General features: G+C 42.5%; 1 protein-coding gene across 4 annotated transcripts in view; it reads left to right on the plus strand.

Moving 5' to 3' along the window:
* Positions 1-21,444, plus strand: part of STARD13 (StAR related lipid transfer domain containing 13) — a 296,712-nt gene that overhangs the window by 265,199 nt on the left and 10,069 nt on the right. For all 4 annotated transcript variants that reach the window (XM_040583322.1, XM_040583325.1, XM_040583324.1 and 1 more), the window contains 6 exons: positions 2,611-2,674; positions 7,956-9,334; positions 10,730-10,903; positions 12,941-13,100; positions 17,167-17,365; positions 20,452-20,659. In XM_040583322.1, coding sequence (XP_040439256.1) covers positions 2,611-2,674; positions 7,956-9,334; positions 10,730-10,903; positions 12,941-13,100; positions 17,167-17,365; positions 20,452-20,659 — 2,184 coding nt within the window. The remainder of the gene's footprint in view (positions 1-2,610; positions 2,675-7,955; positions 9,335-10,729; positions 10,904-12,940; positions 13,101-17,166; positions 17,366-20,451; positions 20,660-21,444) is intronic.

Raw genomic sequence — 21,444 nt, forward strand, 5'->3', positions numbered from 1 at the left:
TAGAAAGCAGCTGGGGCTTCCCAAGCCTCCAGTTTAAGTAACGGTACTCACTTTTATAGAGATGACCTCCAAGCCCCTGCTGAAACGATCTCCCTTTTGGATGCTGTCAGTGGGAAAGCGATGGCTTTGGATACTCTTGTTGGTTTGATCACATGCTTTCTGTGCCTTTCTGTGCTGAAGAAGCAGCCCTTCTCAACAGAAGTGCCGTGACACTTTCTGCCATTGGCTGGACATGTACAGGGGTACCTGGGTGCAAACAGGGCGAAGGGTATGTCAAGGGCTGTTGCTTCCCTGTCATCCCACACCTGAAGTGTGTGGCTTGCTCCTTGGTTTTTAGAAGGCAAGCAACACCGTAGTGAATGGAAGGAGCACTGGTCCCTGTATTTAAAATGTTTTCCTCTACACCTTCTCCTTAACAACTGCAAATAGGCAATAAGTGTAGCAGTTTTTTGTAAACTATTGAGGAGACAGTTGTAGAGATTAGCTGCCAGGGAGTGTTGTGGAGACAGCCCTCTTTCTCAGGAGAGCTGCTTCAGTGCCTGCTCTTGTGGAAGCGAGGGAGGTGGCGTCAATGGCTTGGATTTCAGAGTTGATGAACATCTTGCAAGGAGGCATGGCTTCTCAGGATTTCTGAGCCTCTGCGCGTGAATTTAGGTGACGCATGGCTCTTGGTCAGCCCTGCAGGACACATTTAGGTCAAGGAAGCAGCAAACACCTCCTCATCCTTGGTCTGGCCACACTCACCATGTCAAGGTGTGAAGACACAGTGGGAGCTTGACTCAGGTATGCAGCTACGAGCACTCAGGTGGCACACAGCTGCACATCGGTGTGGGAATGTGGCTACAGACTTGGCCCTTCAGCAGAGGCCAGCTAATGCAGAGGTGTAGGAACTCCGACCTGAGCCTCCAGTTCGCCTCTTGGAGGAAGCTGTCTCCAAGGATATAAACTTGGGCTGCAGTCCTTTGAAAATGTGTCTGTGCCTCTGTATATTTGGAATTCATATAACTATGCAAATTTAAACATTTTGCACTCCAAAGAAGCGCTGAACATTATTCAGCCCCAGGGCCCCAAGAAAATGCAACTTCGGGTTGTGAAATTCCATGTTTGGGCAAAAGATGAGCTTTGCAATAATAGATGTAATCCCAGAGGAGGATTTGTGGGCAGAAGGCTGAAGATATAGCTACAGAGACACTAATCCTGAAATTTATTTCAAGAACTTTACAATCATGCATGCAGGGTGTGCTTGTGCATGCATTATACTCACATTAATGTGGTGAGCACAGGACATTTCTGATATGGCATAACCGGTTTATTGGCTTGAGTTACGGAGGAGTATTTTATCTACAAATGAGTAGGTGATATTTTGTGAGGGTATTTTTTTTAAGAAAAATCCACATTTGGTGGGCTGGTTCTTTTTTAATGGTGGCAATTTGAAAGAATTTCTAATATTAGAATTTCCAGGGAGGAGTATGTTAATGCCATAATATTCTTATATTATGTAAGATATTATATTATCAGTTTGATACTTTGTTCTGTGTCCTTGTAACTTATCACACACATTTTAAATTCTATCAGTTCTGGAGATTTGCAGCCTTTCCTTGAGACCCAGAAGCAACAGGGGCAGCTCTTGCTGAGACCCAGGCAGCCTACAGGAGAGTGTTGTGGGCACACGGCTCTCTCACTCTGCCTCTATTGTGAAACTCAGCCCTAAATCTGGAAAACATTCAAAATCAAACATACCTAACTCTGAGCCTCTGATTTTTGAATATGCTTGGTTTCATGACCCGGGATCTTTACGTATAAAACCCGCCTAATCAGGTGTGATCAGCATGGCAGGTTCTCTATTGAAAGAGCATGTTCTCTTGCGCCCTGCCTCTGCACATGGGCGCACACACACGTTCACTTTCCATCTTTATCAGGTTGCCATTTAAACCCACTGTCATCATGGAATAGCCTTGTATCTAGGGAGCAGAAGCCTTATAGAGTCCCTGGTAACATCATTATGAACATAGTGAAAAATAACTAAAAATACTTATTTGAATATGTTAGATTTGTTACATGTTGGGTGTGTTAACCTGTCTATAAGATCCACAGGTATGGGAAAGGGACTGTTGGCTGTGGAGAAGCATTTAACTAACTGCTAGCAGTTCTTTATGTCAACATTCTAAAGGAGGTGCTAACTGCATAAAGTGAGCAGCTGCATCTTTTTCTTTTGTTTTTCACCAGTGTTTTGAAATCCCTGTTTAGACCAATTATCTTATGGTCCTGCAGAAGGCAACTTACCTCCTCCTTCTCTTGTCATTTCCCCAGCCATCAGAGGTTTATAACTGTTTATGTTTGTTTGCTTATACCCGTTTACTTTGCTAAGTACTTAAATGTCTATGAATTAAAAAACAATGTATAAAACCAGGCTGTCAAGTAATGTGAAGCTAGGATTCCTTTTTAAAGAGTGGTCTGATAGTCTGGAATAACATGACCAGTATCGTTTCTGAAGCCTGTTGTATGCAGTTGGCACCCTAGAGGCAGATAAGAGAAAAACTTTTGAACTTACGAAAAGTCATGCCCTTTAATCAGAGGCTGCTAATCTTTTGAATTTGCTTTGCCTTGTAGACGACTGAACACACTGAACAAGTGCGCCTCAATGAAACTCGATGTGAACTTCCAAAGAAAAAAGGTAAGGAAACTTCATGAAAAGTGCTGGCTTTGCCCTGGCTTTTATGATAAGCCCCCCCTCCACCCCCCAGTCTAGCCTTTAAGTAGTAATATTCTTAAAAGTAAGTTAAGTGTATTTGACTTTGAACACGTGTGTCAGCATTATCTGGATGCATGATAACGTGAATTGCTGAATCTTGAAATTATAAATAAACTAGAAAAAAGACGGTGACTAATACAGCAGGAACAATACTACGTGTGTTAAAAGGGCACACACAGTACTGAAAAATGTATGTATGTGCAATTTAAGTTAGCGGGTGAAAAGACAGTGTGGTTTCATTAGGCTAGCTTGTTTGCCAATGCCATGTGAGTACACAATGGAAAATCCTGCTCGGAAAAAATGGAAGCTGCTCAGATGAAAACAATAGCTTTCTTTATTTCTTGTACTGACTTATTCCCAGTTAAGAACATGAAAATAAACTCTGTCATCCTTACAAGTTCCTGCGTAACATGGGAATTATTTGAGCTTGAAGGGTTTCAGCAAGGACTGCAGAAACTGCCTGTCGATTTTGAGAGTTTTGTAACATGTCTGACATTAACTGTTGAACGTTTAGTTTTCGGGTCACAAATTACCCCAAGCTCTTCAGTAGTGTACAACAGTAGTTGCTGACTCTGAGAAATCTTGCTGTCTGTTTTTCCTTCCTTAGAATGTTTGTCTAATGTTTTTTAAAAACTACCTCTGAGAGTTGCATTTTTGGCTTCTTTGCAGATTCTGTCTATTCATACTCTATTCACTGTTTGAGGGAACTTGAACAAAGAATGGTTTTAATGTCCAGATACTCTGCCTTTGGCACATGCCCATTTGTTCCTCTGTGTAGGTAGCCTTTTTAGCTTGCATTTTTTCCACTCTCTGGAGCCACGGGGACCTCTCCTCTTCACTGCTTCAGACCTTATGGGTTTTTCTTTTCTTTGATAAGTGCCAACACTTTCACATCAAACACCCACATCATACTTGAGAGAGGGAATTGCAAAATCCCCTGACTACACAATAACTTTATGATTTGGGCAGGTAGGCACTATAGGAGGAGGCTGAGGTCCTTCAGCAAAAACTAACTGAATTGATTATGTTGTTGAATGGCTTGGAGTGGTGTCTGGTTTGCATCCACGAGCTTGTGTGCTTCTGTTCAAGCAGAGATACTGGAGCTGCACAAGAGGCAGAGTTATGAAAAGCAACATACAGTGAACACTGATTGTCCTCTGGAAGTTTTGTTTAGCTCCTCTCCTTCTCTTCAACAAATATTTTGAGTTCAGTGTGAGGTTTGTATGCTTGCTTGCTTCTTTAAGTGTCTGATTATGTTGGGTTAAAGAAAGGAGAATTTTCTTGTCATCTTTGTTTTTTATTGATTTTTGCTACTGCTACTCCCTGTTCTGAATGGATTGAAGCCCTCAGCTGCTCTCCTTACCAATGACCATTAATTTGCTATGGAAGTGGGACTGCCCTGCTTGGTACTCTTTCAGAGGAACAGAAGCTACTTGGGTCCATACCCACACAAGGCCAAGAAGAAGCAGAGCACAGAAAAATGTAGAGAAAAAGGGCATGAAGGAGGTTTGAGATGACAGATACAGAGCACCTGAAAGTAGAAGAAGATGTGGGAGAGAGAAGAAGAGGGAGGAGAGACTGCTGACAGGAGGAAATATAAATGCAAGTGTAAAAGCTAGAAATTGGGTCTGGAATTGAACACTGAAGGAAGCAAACTTTTTTTGCGGTAGATAGTGCCTTTCCTAATAGTCTGTATGGGTGATCTGAACAATAAAATGCAAAATCAGCTTGCTGTGGAGGTTCAGCATAGCAGGTTTGCACAAGGCTAGCACAGCTGCTTGGGTGATTCATCAAAATATGGCCAAGCAAGCTGCCGGACAAGGTTACTGTGAAAGCCAGCACAGCGTAAGCGTTCCCCACCGCCCGCTCTCCCACCCAAACTGTCTACACTGTGGGCTGCTCTCTTCCCCTTGGCTTCATCGAGATGCATACAGAAATCCTCGTGTATGTGTTGCAAATAACGTCCGTAAGCGATTTGGACAGACAGAGATTAGACTTTGGATTAACTGCCTTCTGCAGCTGTCGATTTATGAGAATTCCTGCCCCCAGCTGGAAAAATGTGGCAGAATTCCACCGCAAATAAAACAGATTTTTGCCTTTTGTTAGCATCCCTCTGTATCTCAGGCAAGTACACCCTCAGTCAAAAAGCTGTGCTATTTTAAATCCACTGTGACGAATCTGTGAATCAAAACCTCTTTCTCTTTGGCATATGTTATCAGTCACTCCTCAAGAAACTTGCCCCTTCTCGTCTTCCCAAACAAAATGGTATTAAATGGACTTTTGAATACACTCCGAAGCCTTGCACTTGATTTCACCCTAGGTCAGTAGAAGTACACAGTCACTGCTCCAAGATGTCTGCTCTGCCCATGTAAGATGAATCATTGCTTTCAGACCTAGTCTTGATCCACTGTCCCTATAGCTGGTGACATGTCAGTTGGCAAAGTGCTCTCTGCATTTTTTTCAGGACAGTCTTATTTGTCAGGGCATACTGATATCTAATAAGAACAGTGGGTCATTCAGGATGTTCGTGGTTTGCAGAATTTCTACTGATTCCATCAAAAGAAAAGCACATTATGTCACAGGACTCACAGTGCAGCTGAATTTGGAGTGAGTCACTATGGCAGCATTTCAATATCTAGCTATTTCATTTGTCTGATATTGCTTCTGATGAAACACAAGCATGTTTCGTTACCAATTTTAAAAAGCCACAAAACGAAACCATTTTTTATTGAGCTGCAAATTTTGACACTGAACCCCCCCTGCATTTTCTGAATGGTTCTTCGGCAGAATGTAATCCAATCTTTGTTGTGGTTAAAGGCAAAACTTGTTTACTACCAATATCCATTTCTGTTCATCTCTCTCAACTTTCTCAAAAAAAATCTCAAAACTTACTTTCCTCTAAAAATGATTTAAAATGTATTTACCACTGAATTTATGTTTATTTCTGTCTCCTACTCTGTGCTCTCCTCTTGGTGTTTTTCACAATGTCTCTACCACGTTGGCTAGTTTAATCGATTCCAGCTTGTAGAAAATACAGGCTAAATCCTGGTAGTTCATCCTGTAATGTCACTGCAACTACAGGGATTTGTGTCAGCCGAGAGTCTTCTTTAAGGTTCCTTTGGCATATTGGGATGTACAATAAATTACAAAAAAATATTTTTAGCCTGTTGGCTGGTGCCATCAGAACTTCAGCGGTGGTTTGCTTTGTAGGTATAATTACCGCTGCTAAATATTTAAAAGTACATGCCCTTGCGGTTGTTAAAATACCCACTTTGTGGCACTACTAAGACCACAATAGATGGATTTTTAAGTGCCTGAGTCTGTGCAGTCCTTCACTCTGTATATGCATACAGCAAACTGTGGAGCTAAAACGAGGGTAGAGCCGTCTGATATACCCTTTCTTCCTTGCAGACAAAGTGGCTAAAGCAGTTTTAGCCTTTTCTAGCCCCTTTTCTGACACTTCACTAGCTGCTTAATTTTTCTCTCTAGCTAGCCACAGAACTAAGATCTCCATTCATTCCTGTGAACTAACATGAGCTGCAGGACCACTGCACACCTCATTGTTAACAGATAAAAGAGGAATGATTAAACCCAAAATTTCATAGGTGTATTTTACTTTATGATTTGGACATGATCTAAAATATCTGGCTGACATGAATAAACTGGCAAAAGCTTATGGCATTAGTGAGACCTGGCATGCCACTGATCCCAATCTCCATCTTTTGAGGTTTCATATTATTTAAGGTTTTGGGTGTTCTTGGAAAATTTCTTTTACATTTTTCAATTAGAGAGACTGGCGGAGATCTAGTCAGAGATGGGAGATAACTTTACCATCAAAACTTCATCAAAAAATACTTCTAATAATAGACTTTTTAAATGAGAATTTTTCCAGTCCCAAAATAGTCTTTCTGGTTTAGCACCTCATTTTAGTCTGACAGCTTGTCATATTTTACTGCCTTCATACTGCTTCCGAGAATGTGAAGAGCTGTTTGGATGTCATGTAGGTGAAGTTAGTTTGTTCTGCTTTAAAACAAATGTACAAGAATAATGCAGTATAAACCCAGCTCAAAGTCACGGGAAGGATACTCATTAGCAGCTGTGGGCATCGCATCCTCAGAGAACAGTGAGTCCGACACTGACTGCGCGCTTCATGCTGAAGATATATCTTTTTTGTTTGAGCAAACAGATGAGAAAAATGTCATAGGGGGAGCTTTTTTTGTCCATGTTTTTTTCAAGGCACATGTTGTCTGCATTGCAGAGTAGCTTCTGGAGCTGCCTAAACGTAAGCACAACTCTGTGTGCCCCCCCAGGCTGAGGGATAAGGGTAGAAAAGGCTGTGGGACTGCTGCTGCCTCAGGAGAGGTTGGGGCAAGCCAGAGATGGTGGGACAAGCTGCAGGTCACCAACTTTGGGGTGCCCTTGATGGTAAAGGCAATGAAGAGAGTCGGTGCCACTGTAGGAAAGCTCACCTCAACTGCAGATGCGGCCCCATCCAGGACTGAGCCTGGCTGCTTTTCCTCCCCACACCTCCACAGCTGCCTCCACTGCCTGCTGTTGCCTGCACTCAGACCCAACCTAAGAGACCTCCAGATACTATTTTTTTATTGCTATTTTAAGCACTGTGGCTATTCACCTGTAGTTATGTTCCTGAAACACAAATCTTGTTAGATATATGCGGTCTGTGAAGTTTACACGTTTGCTTAGTTCTCACTGCAAAACTAAGTGCAGTGCTGGGTATTTGATGTCTTGGTTTCTTAAATGGTTCACATTGCTGTAGTATCCAGCTACTTCCCAGTGTTTATCATGTGTATTTTAACACCATCTTTGCAAGTTAGGATCCCTCTACTTGAACCTTTCAAATCCCCCCCCCCCCTTTTTTTTTTCTAAATAGTCACCATGGGCATCAGTCCTACACAGCTGAGTGCACAGGCAATCTGCCCCACAGTAGCTGAGGCACTGATGGGACTCATGAGCTCACTAACAGAGATCAGGCTTTTATTTCTGACTTGTTAAGATGTTCGCTGCGGTCTTTACAATTAAGTTGTAGAGGCTGTTATGAAAGGACTGATGACCAATCTTTCATAAACCAGGTTCAGGGAGATTTTACCACCTGTTGTTCACATGGAGGAGCAGCACAACCACATTAATTCAAATAATGAGTAAAAGCACCCGCTTTTAACATGTGCCACTTGCTGTTTTGCAGAGTGAAGATTCAGATGAAGAAGACCTCTGTGCTATTAGTAATAAATGGACTTTCCAAAGAACAAGCAGACGATGGTCTCGGGTGGACGACATTGATGCTTTGCTTCACCGATCAGACAGACATGGATCTGCTGGGGACATTAAAATGAAAAATACAACAAGCAGCGAGAGTGTCCTTACAGATCTGAGTGAACCTGAGGTCTCATCTATTCACAGTGAGAGCAGTGGGGGAAGTGACAACAGGAGTCAATCCGGCATCAGCAGCGCTGCCCGGGAGACCTGCGACTGCTCTGGCCAACATGATGTAGAAAGCACACTGCTGCAAGACTCCACTGCGATAAACACCGCCCTGCCCCTCAAGGACAACCTGAAGAATGAGAAACCAACACGAACCAAAGCAAAAACCTTTCTGAAACGCATGGAGACACTAAAAGCAAAAGGTGTGCATGGAAAACTAAAAGGCTCAGGAAGAACAGGTCCTTTAGAGATAAGTGGACCTGTTCTCCAGTATGAGCCGAAATCCTTGAAAGACATGCACTGTGTAGAGATAGTCAATGGCGATCTCCAAAACTTAGGACAAGATTCAGTCAAAAGAGGACTTTCCTTTTCTGCCAAATCCAGCAGTGACAGCAGTCAGTCTGAAAACAGCAGCAGTGGGGTGAGCACGCCGTGTTTGAAGGAACGCAAATGTCACGAAGCAAACAAGAGAGGTGGGATGTACCTGGAGGACCTAGATGTTTTGGCAGGAACAGCCTTACGGCAAGTGGTGGACCAAAACCGCAAAAATGAATTTCATTCCCAAGAGAACTTGGTTGTGCATATTCCCAAGGATCACAAACCGGGGACCTTCCCGAAGGCACTTTCTATTGAAAGCCTCTCACCTACAGACAACAGTAACAGTGTAAACTGGAGGACGGGCAGCATCTCGTTGGGAAAGCAGAACTGCTCTACTCCAAAAGAGTCTGGATTGATGGCTTGCTGTCCTAAAGAGAGCAGAATTAGTATTTATGACAATGTGCCAGGTTCACACTTGTATGCTAGTACTGGGGACCTCCTGGACTTAGAGAAAGATGTCCTTTTTCCTCATTTAGATGACATTTTGCAACATGTCAATGGCCTCCAGGAGGTGGTAGATGGCTGGTCAAAGAATGTGTTGCCCGGTCTGCCAGTTGACGATGTGTCAGCCAGGGAATCTCCATCATTGCCTTTCCAGTCACCTACACAGATCACTCTTGATTTTGAAGGAAACTCTGTCTCTGATGGCCGGACCACACCAAGTGACATGGACAGAGATGGAACGTCCCTGAATGAATCTGAAGCCACTGGTGTTAGGGACAGGAGAGACTCTGGAGTGGGAGCATCGCTCACAAGGCCAAGCAGGTAGGTAGCAAAATTTTGTACACCAGTCCACAGATTGCACACACATCCATAATGAAGCAGAAGCTCTCGGCCTGGGAGTCAGAAGGTGCAGGGTATCATTACAGTTGTACTTATCCTGTACGGGCATGGGGATTTCCCAGAGAAGGGTGGGACTTTGGGAGAAAGGATGCCCTGCTACGGAAATTCTTATGTGGAATCAATTGAGAATTGGTTTAAAAGAGCAAACTCAGGCATTTTTTTCTTTCTTGATTGACTGATTACATAGTAGGACCCTGTATATGTTGTGAGATGTATTTTCAATTTGTCTTTGAAGTTACGCACCCCAGTATTTATGTATCAATGGCCTTGTGCACTGTTTTTATGCACTGGTCTGCTTTAAAAATGTATCCCCTTGTGCCTTACCCTGCCTCAGTCCCTTACATGATGGGATGAAATCATGGTATACAATTAGCTTCTTAATAAAAGTGAGAAGTGGATTTTGTTAATAGTTTGCAGACCTATTTTAATTCAGAGGGATGAGTTCCTATTGAGCCAAGGGAGCATGGTAAAGGCCTTTTTGGATCCATACTGCTGTGTGTATGGTGGCTTTGATTGTGCAAAAGCGGTGAGAAAATACCTGCTATTTTCTGATCTGCCACCAGTCTTGTCACGTCCTCACAGAGGATTCTGCCGTGCCATGGTTTACTGCTGCCCACGCTTGCTCACCACCATCACAAGCAAGTGAACTCAAGGAAACTACTGAGTGAAAGAGCATTGCCAAAGCTTTTAGGATTCGAGCCTCTTGTTTAGCAAAACAAGAAACTGAAATGATGGTTTTTTTCCAATGCATCCAGTATATAGAGAAAGTGCATTGGAGTAAAGAGAAGATGCAAGTGGGTCAATAGCTTGGTGGTTACGGCTCTTGCCAAGGAGACGCAGGGTTCAGTCCCTTCTTGAAAAAATCCTTCAGTGTTTAATAATAGAGATATTTGGAGAACCTCATCTCCAAATACCTTGGTGGTCAGGCCAGTCCCCTGGGAGATGAGAGACCAAGCGTCAAATCCCAGTTCTGAGTCAGGGAGAGAACATTTGAGTCTGGATCTCTCACATCCTGTTGGAAGTGTGTGGGCTAAAGGGCGCAGCAGGCAGCGCTGCTTCCCCAAGTACATGGACAGGACCCACACTCGCTTGTGAATCTAATGTTAAAAAATCAAAACATCTCCCAAACTAAAGCGATTGAGCAAATTGTTTTATTTGCCTCCAAGCTACATTTTCTTTTATTTGACACACTATGAGCAGTAATGTGTGTGTGTATGTTTACGTATGTTTTGTATATTGCCCATCCCTATCTCACAGTATCTTTTTCTGCCCAGTTAAAGCAGTTGTCTGATTTTTCTATTGTTTCTTTTGCTAAAGGCGATTACGATGGCATAGTTTCCAAATCTCTCATCACCTGAGCCACTCCATTGCATCACTTCACATCAGCAATCAGTCAGCAGCCCAACTGAATCTACTGCAAAAATTCTCGCTGCTTCGTCTTACTGCCATCATGGAAAAGTACTCCATGTCAAACAAACATGGCTGGACCTGGTGAGTGCCATCAATAACTGGAAAAGAGATATTTTAAGAAGAAGACAGTTTCTCCTAATGCTGTTATTTTGATAGTAAATTCAGTAAATGCAATCAGGAGGAACAACTGACTTCAGCTGTAGAATCTGAAACTGTCCCTTTTAATCCACTGCTGCCTCAGTGACTCAGTGGCAAAGTCAGAAATAGATCCTGGACATCTGACTTCATTCCTGTGCTCTAACAGACAACCTCAGCCTCTCTCACAACGCTCCAGTTCCAGAAAAATAAACAGGAGTAGGACAGAGTGATTAAAAGTAGGAAATGTTTACAGTAAGTCTTCCCCAGAACTCATTTTGTGATTGGAAAAGAAACAGCTGCTGCTGATACTTCATGTATTTGATATCGTTTGTGCTTTAGAAGAGGTGTTAGAACAGTTACAGGGCTTTTCTGTACAGATCAAAAGATGCAAGCTTTAGCCTAGGCCTGGACCCGTGTGAGAGGGTAACAGCTACGTGGTCACCCAGGGCAGAAGGGCAGGTGGACATGAATGCTGGCAGTGTGGCTCCTTCAGTAGCAACCTGCTACAGAAACCTGCATGTTTGATAGTGTACGAACCCTGTTGGGCCACACAGACTGAGGTATACCAGAATGGAAGTGGGCACAGATAAGAGATTGTAAGTATCCAAGAAATAATCAAAAGGATAACAGAAACCTTCAGAGGCACTGAGTCCAAAAATAATACGACTTGACATTTACATTGTGATTTCCATGTTCAAAGCGCCTCACCAGAATCCCACTAAATTCAGCTGTGAGCCAGATAAGACAAGTTTTCTTTTAGAAATGGAAAAACAGATACATCTGAGATTTACCTCACTGACATCAGCCACGCCAAAAAGTTCCAAGTCTAATCTGAGCAAGTTGGTCGGCTGTTGTGGTAGTGGAAAAAGACGGGCAACTCCGAAGAACAGCTAATTCTATTCAAGGCTGAGGGTTTGGGTCACCCTCCAGAGGTGCCTCGCTGCATGGTGGGTATAGAGGCAGTCTGGACTGCTCACTCCTTTCAAATCTCTGTTAGAGAGCTAGAATTCACTAAGAAAGATGAACCCCCAGGTCACTGTTCTCCTCTGGTGCAGCTCCCTGTGGCTAGCTGATAACGTCCATGCTGAAATGAATCTCACCTTAACCAAGTCCAAATAAGCAGACTAGAATACAACAAATTCTGGATCCTGCTGTTTGTACAGAGGTTTTCCCTCCTGAACAGGTATTTCAGTTTGTATAATCAGTCTCTAAGGATTTATAAAAGTGGAGCGCTAAATAGCTCTAAAGTTATATGCTGTGCTCCTTCAGTAGGTCATTTAATCCAAGTTTTGTCTCCTTCCCACACAGATGAGAAAAGTCTTTGTCACATTCAGGTCATATTCATCCTCTTTGGTTGTTTTTGGGTTTTTTTTAATTCCACTGCAGTCATGACTCTCACAAAGAGAATCCAGTTTGTTCTCATTTTCACCATCATTTTTGGAAGAAAGCAAGCTCACCAGCTTCTCTTTGGTTACTCGACTAAAATAAATCATATAACACCAGGGATGAATCTGCCATGCAGGGATTTTCCACCATCATTTATTACTGTAAATTCTTAGTTAATAGAGACACTAAATCATGTAACTGGTAATATAAAAATTGTTCAGTGCGTTAGAGGAGTGAACCTCCTTTTCTCTCAGATACCCTGTCCACTATGCTTTGCTGGGCCATTCCTTTGAGTCCCTAATGCATCCTTTAAACCATGTTGGCTTCAGCTGGATGACAACTGTATAGTAAAAGGTTTTTGTCAGAACAAATAGTTACGCTATATTTTAGAGCCAGGGGCCATCTACTTGTAAAAGTTGTTAAGATATCCATGAATTATGTAGACTGTAAAGTGTCAGTGTATTGTGTGTGAAATGTTTTTTTACCGTCTTGATAAAAAAGGCCCTGGTTACCCATTCCTGCCAGAAGTGTTACTCAGAGAGACTGTGTAAATACTCTGATATTTTCATGCAGCATATTCATGTTAATTTTCAGGTCTGTGCCAAAGTTCATGAAGCGGATGAAAGTCCCTGACTATAAGGACAAGAACGTCTTTGGTGTGCCCCTGATCGTCCATGTCCAGAGAACAGGACAGCCTCTTCCCCAGAGCATACAACAAGCGCTACGCTACTTACGGAGCAACTGTCTAGATCAGGTATGGACTTTACTTCAGGGACTCCGTTGATCTTTTTTCTGAAAAGCCACCCTAAGTAAGCAATGGTGAACCTTTTTGTACTTAATACCAGAATTATGTGAAGACTGTTGTATCTCGTGTTGGGCCAGATCTCCTCTGATGATTTGATATTTGGTGCCAATCCCATTAGTTTGCCATTTTGAGATTTATATCCAGCTAATCTGTTGAATTCTTGTAGCTAAAAAAACCAGTCCTGCTCATTTGTATACCATAGCTTACCTCAAAGACATACATGAGATCTTGATATCTATTGAATCAGGCCTGGGAAGAGATCAGGACTCCCAGCTTCTACCTGTATCTGCACTGCTTATGCTTGCCTGTTGCCACTGAGGGTTAACTGCATTCACCATTTCACAAGATATGGTACAAAAGGTTTTATTTACTTAGCAAAGAAAGAAAAGTCAGGGAACAGAGAGCAAACTCAGCACAATATTCAAAGTATTTTGTTGACAAAGTCAGATATATCCAGATAGAGTTAGGTCAGCAGGGGTTCAATGCCAAAGCCATTATGGTACCTTTCCTTTTATAGTGTTCTTAGCTGCAAGAAGCCAGCTGGGAGACCCTCATGCTCAAAGTATTTCAGATTTTTTTTATTCCCTTTAGCTACAGAGCAGGGACATACCAAGCATATTTTTACTGTTCTCCTCCTAAGGATGAGGATATGTATCTTTGTGAACATAGGACTGGGAGAGACACCCTAGCTGATTGCATTCAGTCCTCTGCAATTACTGACCTCATGTCATATGAACTCCTCTGTAACTGCTTTTAGATAGTTGTAAGTTCAAAAGGAGCAACTAGCATGTTACTCCTCAGGCTTTGCTGCTTTCCTAGTCCTAAGCACACGAAAAGAGTGGAAGTGATCGGTTCTGAATCTTTCCATTTTCTGATCACTGTTCAGGTTGCTGTTCAGGTTGTTTTATTGGGTGACAGTCATCTTCCCCACAGTGGAAGTCCAAAAATTAAATGCCTTGCTGTGAATCACAACCGTATCCCTTTACAGTCGGTGGGGATGCACAGGTCCCTCCTATCATTCCTCTCTGTGAAGAGATCCTGTAGTGGTCAGACCTTGACGTCTAACCCCAGGGTGTTGAAAGTGAGGTGGTACAAGTTGTGCCTGTCATATGTAGTGTGGGAGCTGAAGGGTGGAATTAGTAGCCTGTTGGAAATGTATTAATGGGGGATGGAAAGGGAAGATGCATAGAGACAACTAGAAGAAATACGTTCAACAGCTAACAGGCCCTGGTTATCACTGGTAATCTGGGTTTGTGTATTGGCTGGGAAACCCAGAGTAGGAAGAAAAATAATGCAGCAAACCTGGAACCTGTGATGGGATTGGAGGAGAAGACACTTGACCAAGTATGAGGAACAGCAGATGTGGGCATAGGGTTGGGCTTGTCAGCTAAGCAGAGCAATAGGAAGAAAGAGAAAAGGTGGAGGGGGGGATAAATGAGGGAGAAAGTAACGGAGGGTAAAACCAAAGATAAAGAAAAAGCTCTTGAGAGGTTTGAGGTGGTTCAAAAGGCATGTCCATGGGCAGTCTCAGACAAGTATCTGCTTTAAGAGGGAGGTTTTACTTCCCAGGAAACATCAGAGCTATGTGGAGGCCCACCTCAACCCAGCTTGAATTTCCACTCAGAATGGAATTGGGAAAATATTGAATATAAAATGAAGGAGAAGTACAGATTGGGGCCGTTTAAAATATTTTCCCACCCAAACCCTTTCCAGGCCAAAACCCTCCAGGCAATTCAGCCTCTCTGCTTTACTGTCACTTCCTTTGTTCCCATTTAATTCATAGTCTTCTAATGCCTCGCCAGAGGTCTGAGCAGCCTACAGTCTCCTCCAGCATCTTGCTTATGTGTCTCTTCTGTGCGCAGCAGAAGGCAGTCTGGAGTCCTGAACAGGCATCAGAGCTTCTACTGCATGCGCTTGGTAAAGCTGAGGTTGCCCTAAATCATTGTAAGGTCTGACTCCTGGCACTGAAATCTCTGAGATGGTATGAGGAGCCTCACCATTATTTGTAGGATATATTATTCAGTTTCAGGTTGTGAAACAGAAACTGCTTTGCCTTTTTCAACTGTATCTTTATTTCTGTCATGCATCATATGGCTACTTGCAGGGCAGAGGATCCACAGCATGAGGATAATAAAGAGACTGGGCCAGACTAACCTCTGATAAATCACTGGATTTATAGTCCCATTTTATTTACAGAATGAGTCTGTAATATTACAGAACAGAGACTAAAACATCTTGTTCTATCAAGTGAAGAACTGTCCTCTTTTGATTAATTATGATTTTTTCCAAGAAGAAGGGAAATAGGAGTCTGGATAAATACCATTAAACAGAAACAGAGATCAAGAGTGGCAGAATGATGTGCAGCGGGGGACTGCACAGGTGAGATCTGATGTCTGACGTCTCAAATCAGACTTAGCTGGAAGTTTTTAAAGATTCTTTATACCAGCAAGGACGCTTTCCATCAAAAGCGGAGAACTGAGCCTCTGCTCTCACATTTATCTACCACATGCCACAACTGTATTTTTTTGATAGAATTAGCATGTATCCTTCTGCATCTTCAGCACACATTTCTAAGAGGAAAAGGGATATGAAAAGAAGAGAAAGGGAAAGGGAAAACCAGATGAAAAGAGCTGGATGCTCTTTCTTGTGTTCTCTTAGAAACAAAGAGCAGAGCTTCACTTGTGAACAGAAATACAGTTCACCCTGTACACAGGGCACACTCCAGTTCTCTGCTTCCTACCCATAAATCCAGTTCACAAGTTATGCTAAATTCATCAATAAGAAGATGCAGCAGAAGAGCTGCCTCACAGCCAATCTGGTGTAGCAGTTCATAGAGATAAATACATTCTCCAACAGAGCTGCACAGTGTGTGATTTATGTAATTAGCGTCATTAATGTGCAAGTTAACAAAAGTCCTAAATACTGTATAGTTTAGCATGGGAGGTGTTCAAGGGAGAGAAGGGTCCTGCGTGAACTCTGTGCTGACAGAAGTAGGGGGAAGGCTGCCAGAAGGCACTGTTTCCTTGCCTTTACACATTTTTGTTGGTGGACTATGCCACACAGAAAGCTGAGCTGACCACCAGCAGGACAGTAGGCATGGAGGAACAGAAGTCTGTAATTCGAAACCAGAAATATGCCTTTTTTGTAGGTCTTTCTCAATACTTCACCTTTTCCCCTGCAAAACTAAAGGAAAACAGTGCTAACACTTCCCAAATGAAATGCTGTAAACTCACTTGGGAATAAATAACGTGGCTGAGGCTCAGGAATTCGCCCCAGGGGAATTCCACTGACGAGAAGGACGTGAAAGGGCAGCGCTGCCATGAAGGCATCATTTGAAGAATTGCCGCTTCCTTTAGAATAGAAAGCAAACAGGATAAAAATGTGTCTTAGTGACACTGCACAAGTAATCCCTCTGTGGCCCCTGCTTTCAAACTGGGGTTTTCAGTGGGATTTGGGGGAACTGTTGGAAGCAGAGAGCCGGAAGGGGAAAAAATAGATTTGGTCTCAATTTTAAAGCTCTACCAGGATGTACTAATCTTTTGCCACAGCATTTATCACTTAGCTGAGCATAATATTTTCTTGTTAGTCTTCAAAATATATACCCAAATAAACATGAGGAACCAGACTCTCAGCTGGAGTAAATCAACAGACAGTCACCCAAGCCAAGCAAGCCACACTGATTTATATCAGCTGAGCATCTTGCTTAAACTCTTCAGGCAGCAGGGAAACCACATGCATTCTGAATTCTCCCTGTAGGATGGGATATGGAGTAGCAGCATTATTAACTCTCACAATCCTGCTGTGAGAGCATGCACTTGCCTACAGGATATGCGGGCAAGTCATGACCATTGCATTTGCACATTTTCCTTGTTCCTGCCTAGAATAAAATAAGCAACCCAAGCTCCAAGCTTTGGTTGTGATGAAAGTCCCCTGTAATAGATTATATTTTTTATTATTATTTTGTTTTTTTTAGTAACATTTTCTTTTTACCCAATTCAACATGGTGCTTTTTTAGGTGGGTCTGTTTCGAAAATCTGGAGTGAAGTCCCGAATCCAGGCCCTACGTCAGATGAATGAGAGCTCCCCAGAAAATGTCAGCTATGAAGACCAGTCAGCATATGATGTGGCAGACATGGTAAAGCAATTTTTCAGGGATTTGCCGGAACCTCTGCTCACAAGTAAGCTGGGAGAGACTTTTCTACACATCTACCAATGTAAGTTGCAATATTTTTATCATTATAAACCATTAAAAGATACCATGTATTATATAATAATATATTTTAAATAATTTTGGTATGTTGTCTGGGTGGGGTTCTTTCTGCTGGCCTTTGAGATGTGTAAAAGAACCTCTCTGCCCTCAAAATCTTTCACTAAGAGATTTTTAGAACCACCTAAAGGTTTCGGTGTCAAAATACTAGCAATTTTAATGGGAAAACAGTGTTCAAATCTTAAGAAGCTTTGAAAATATCAGCCTCACATTGGAAAGAAGCCAGAAGGACAGGCTGCCATGGACATAAAAAGTGTGAAGGCTGACACATTTTTGTCAGATTTCTTTAAACTGTGGGCCCATTTCATGCAGACATCTCAATACAAGTGAGTCTTCTGGGTATGAAGAAGTGGTACTTGACCATGAGAACATGTGCCTGTGCAGCCCCTTTCTGTGCTGTGACTTTTGGTTACAGTCTTTTCATAGACATTATAGCCTTTTCATTATAGTCAATAAAATGCACATGCAAGAAACAAGCTGCCTTAATTTCAATCCTCAGCTTTTATATAATGATCTCACAGAGAAAGAGAAAAACCAGAGGATTTTCTTTTCATTTTGGCATAAGCAGTCTTCAGCAAAATTTGAGACTCAAATGCATTAGAATGATGAAAATCTCTGTAAATCAGGAAATGGCTGTTTATCTGCTCTCCAGACTGAGGGAGAAATAAACAATGAGGAAAACACTGAAAAGCCAGAGGAATTAAGAGTTTTTCCTGACAACGTCCATTATGAAGGCCAGTCAGCCAGTGCTCTGGCAGATACAGAAGAAGCATACCCAGCCAGCCTAAGCCAAATAATTGGAAGCACTAGAGACGTGTGTCTCGTCTTTTCACTTGCAGATGTTTCAGCTGCCAAAACAATAGAAGGCCATTTTTAAACACTGTATAATCCCAGTGCTAAAGAATCTAAGTTACTTCCGTAGCCTCCCTTTACTGTAAAAATCTGTCTGCGGCGCATAGTCACTAATGTATTTAACATCATAGTGTCTGTAACTGGCAGAGAAATGCTGTGATCCTGCATGTAAGAGACAGCATTAGAAATAAATTTGGTGGATTTGGTCATACATATGTCTTGAGACACAAGTGAACTGAAACAGCTGGCGCCTAGCCCTGGACCATCATTTCCCCCTCTTCTTTCCTGCTTTACAAGTTGCAGGTCTTGTCTGCCTGTGCACACGTCAATGAGCTTGTTCAGAAACACAACAGAAACCCTTGGTGCTAATAAAATGGCAATCACAATCAATCCCACAGTGAAGTGGGCAAGGAGAAGATTATCCACTGGAAGGACATGTTCTACGTCTCCTTGGAAACAAAACACCTTTAAACTGTTGCTCAATGAAAATTGGGAATGTCCTATCTTGGCACAGGAGAGACTGCAAGTAAACTACCCCCTTGCCAAAGGAAGAGAGACGTGGCATGTCTCGATGTCATTGGCATGTTAGGGCTGTAGCCAGAAGGACTCCCCATTTCCGAGTCGGGAGCCTGGCATTAGGATTCACCACAGCCACAAGGCTGGAAGGTGAAACGTTGCTATCGGCAAACAAACGTGTAAAAAGGGGCACGGGCTGACTTTGTAGCCCTTTGTGCAATGAGAAGTCTGAAGAACTCTTTGTTTTGCTGATTAGAGGGAGGAAATAATGATTCCTGAACACACCCCTACTTTAAAGGATTTCAGAAAGGCTTGAGGATGGGTCTGTTTGAACCAAGGTGGGAACAGGAAAAGATGGGCTCTGTAGATGCTGGAGACCAATGTTTGAATTAAGAATGAGTAGCAGTGGGTTTTCTTCCGTGTGTCCAACAACAAATATATTTTTCTGTTTTAGATAGTACTGTCAAAACTCCTTTCACAGAAAGAAAAATGTTGAAAATTTCTGGGATACCAATCGTCTTTCATAATGTCTGCAATTAAATAAATCTGTAGCTGGGAGTTTTTCTCCCCTTCATCCTGTTTAACAAATTATTAATGTGAAGTTAGAAAGGATTTTTCCTCTCAGTCTATTGGCAAGGGATTTCTGATTTTCTGGGTCTCACTGAAGATCTTTTTCATATATCCAGGGCCTTCTTCTTATATCCAGAATGGATTGATTTCTGTAACACTGGGGATGAGATGATTACTGTAGTAGTGTATATGGCATAGCATTTATGAAACTTGCTCCATTTTCCTAAAACACTCAATTGCCTAATGTTTACTTATGACTTGAAGGGCTGGCTGGTCTTCTCTATCCATCACACTCACCAGTGCAGCAGCACGGGTGAGGGAGTAGCAGGAGGCTATGGGAGGAAAAAAGACACATTGCGTGGATTTAGCAAAGGCTCCTCTGACTTCTCAGAAAGACCTGTCCTTGCCACTTCTAGAAAGTCAGAAGCATTGGGCTGTGTTCAGTTTGTCATTTGTGTCTGAAAGCTTTTAAAATAAAGTGCTCATACAAGGCTAGCAGGCAGAGTTTAAAAGCTGGCTGTTCCCTCTACTGTGAATCTGCTTTAGTTCTTCTTCCATTCATGATATAGAGCATATGTAATACCCAGAGGAGGGCTCCAAATCCAAAATGAGAAAACTTTTATGGTAGTTTTAGAAATTAATCTGTCTGAGGCACTATGTAAGCATATCCATTACCGCTTTCATTAAACTCTTTTACGGTTTAGGACACAAGTATAAGTATTTTCCCGATGCTTCCCTAACGCTTCTCAACTGTCTTCCCAGGGGACAAAAGAAACCTGAAAAATACCCTTTGAAGATATGATTACCGAGTACTGCTCTCCCATCATAAACTTTAAATGAAGTTCAGTCTCTTTCTTGGGGAAGAGCCTTTCAAATGAACAGAGAGATGTCTTACCCTGGCTAGGAGAGCTGTGCTTGGAGGAGCAAATGCCACGGCCTTCCAACAACCGGCTGGTCTTTGCCCCTTCGTCCCCTGTCATCTGCCTCTTTAGAAAGTCATTCCCAGAGTGTGAATGTCTGAAACTCTTATCTTGTTTCTGGCTCCTTACCTGACCTTACAACTGACCCCCCTCAATGTCACTTGCCTTTCCTCAGATGTCCCCAAGGAGCAGCGGCTGCAGGCGGTGCAGGCAGCCATCATGCTGATGTCTGACGAGAACCGGGAGGTTTTGCAGACCCTGCTGTGCTTCTTGAGCGACGTCACCTCTGTGGAGGAGAATCAGATGACTCCTATGAACATAGCTGTCTGCCTGGCTCCTTCCCTGTTCCATCTCAATATAGTGAAAAAAGAAAGCTCGCCACGGTAAGTTTCTTCTCAACACTATAAATAGTCATGTCCTTAGTACAAAGTTATGCTTCAGTGTTTCTAAAGGTATGCAAAGTAAAATTTTCCAAAGCATGTTTTCCAGCACATGTTACACAGGGTGAAGCTTTACTGAGAGGGAAAAGCTGGTGCTGCAGAGCTATAAGCACACTTGCACATGCACAGAAGGTGTTTTCGCAAGCCCAGCAGGCATTTCTGTCTGGCTGTTGTGAATGCGCAGTGCCTGCTTTCTGTGCAAAATTTCAGTGGGGCACTACTGAGTTTTGCATAAGTAATGTTGGCTTCTGTGAAGGGAAAGGGCCTGATTTTGCTCTGTTGAAGTCAAAGGATTTTGTTTTAAAGATTTTAATATGACCATGTTTTAAAGGATTTGAATACATAGATTTTCAGTGAGTGGTCTTTCACTCTCTGTTTTCAGGCTACGTTCTGCCACTTGGGAAACCAAGTTTATTTCAGGCCACATTAAGGCGGTATGTAACATGGTGAATGTAGACTGAACAGGGCATAGACCCTGCTAAATGTTAGTGGTCCCAGCTTGATGTCCATCCTGACTTTGAACCCATCTGGTTCAGAGTACACAGAGATTCTTAGTCATGTACATGTATAACCAGTGACTGAGCAAGCGCTTTAGGCAGTAACAACATAAACTACTGTACATGATGTCTGTCAGAAATCCATTTCAAAATGTACAATACCTAGTGCAGGACATGCATAACCTTTTCTGCTTTTATGTTTGGCTCAAATATATTTTAGGTAACTACTTT

Source organism: Falco naumanni, chromosome 2, assembly GCF_017639655.2.
Source record: "Falco naumanni isolate bFalNau1 chromosome 2, bFalNau1.pat, whole genome shotgun sequence".
NCBI lineage: Eukaryota > Metazoa > Chordata > Aves > Falconiformes > Falconidae > Falco > Falco naumanni.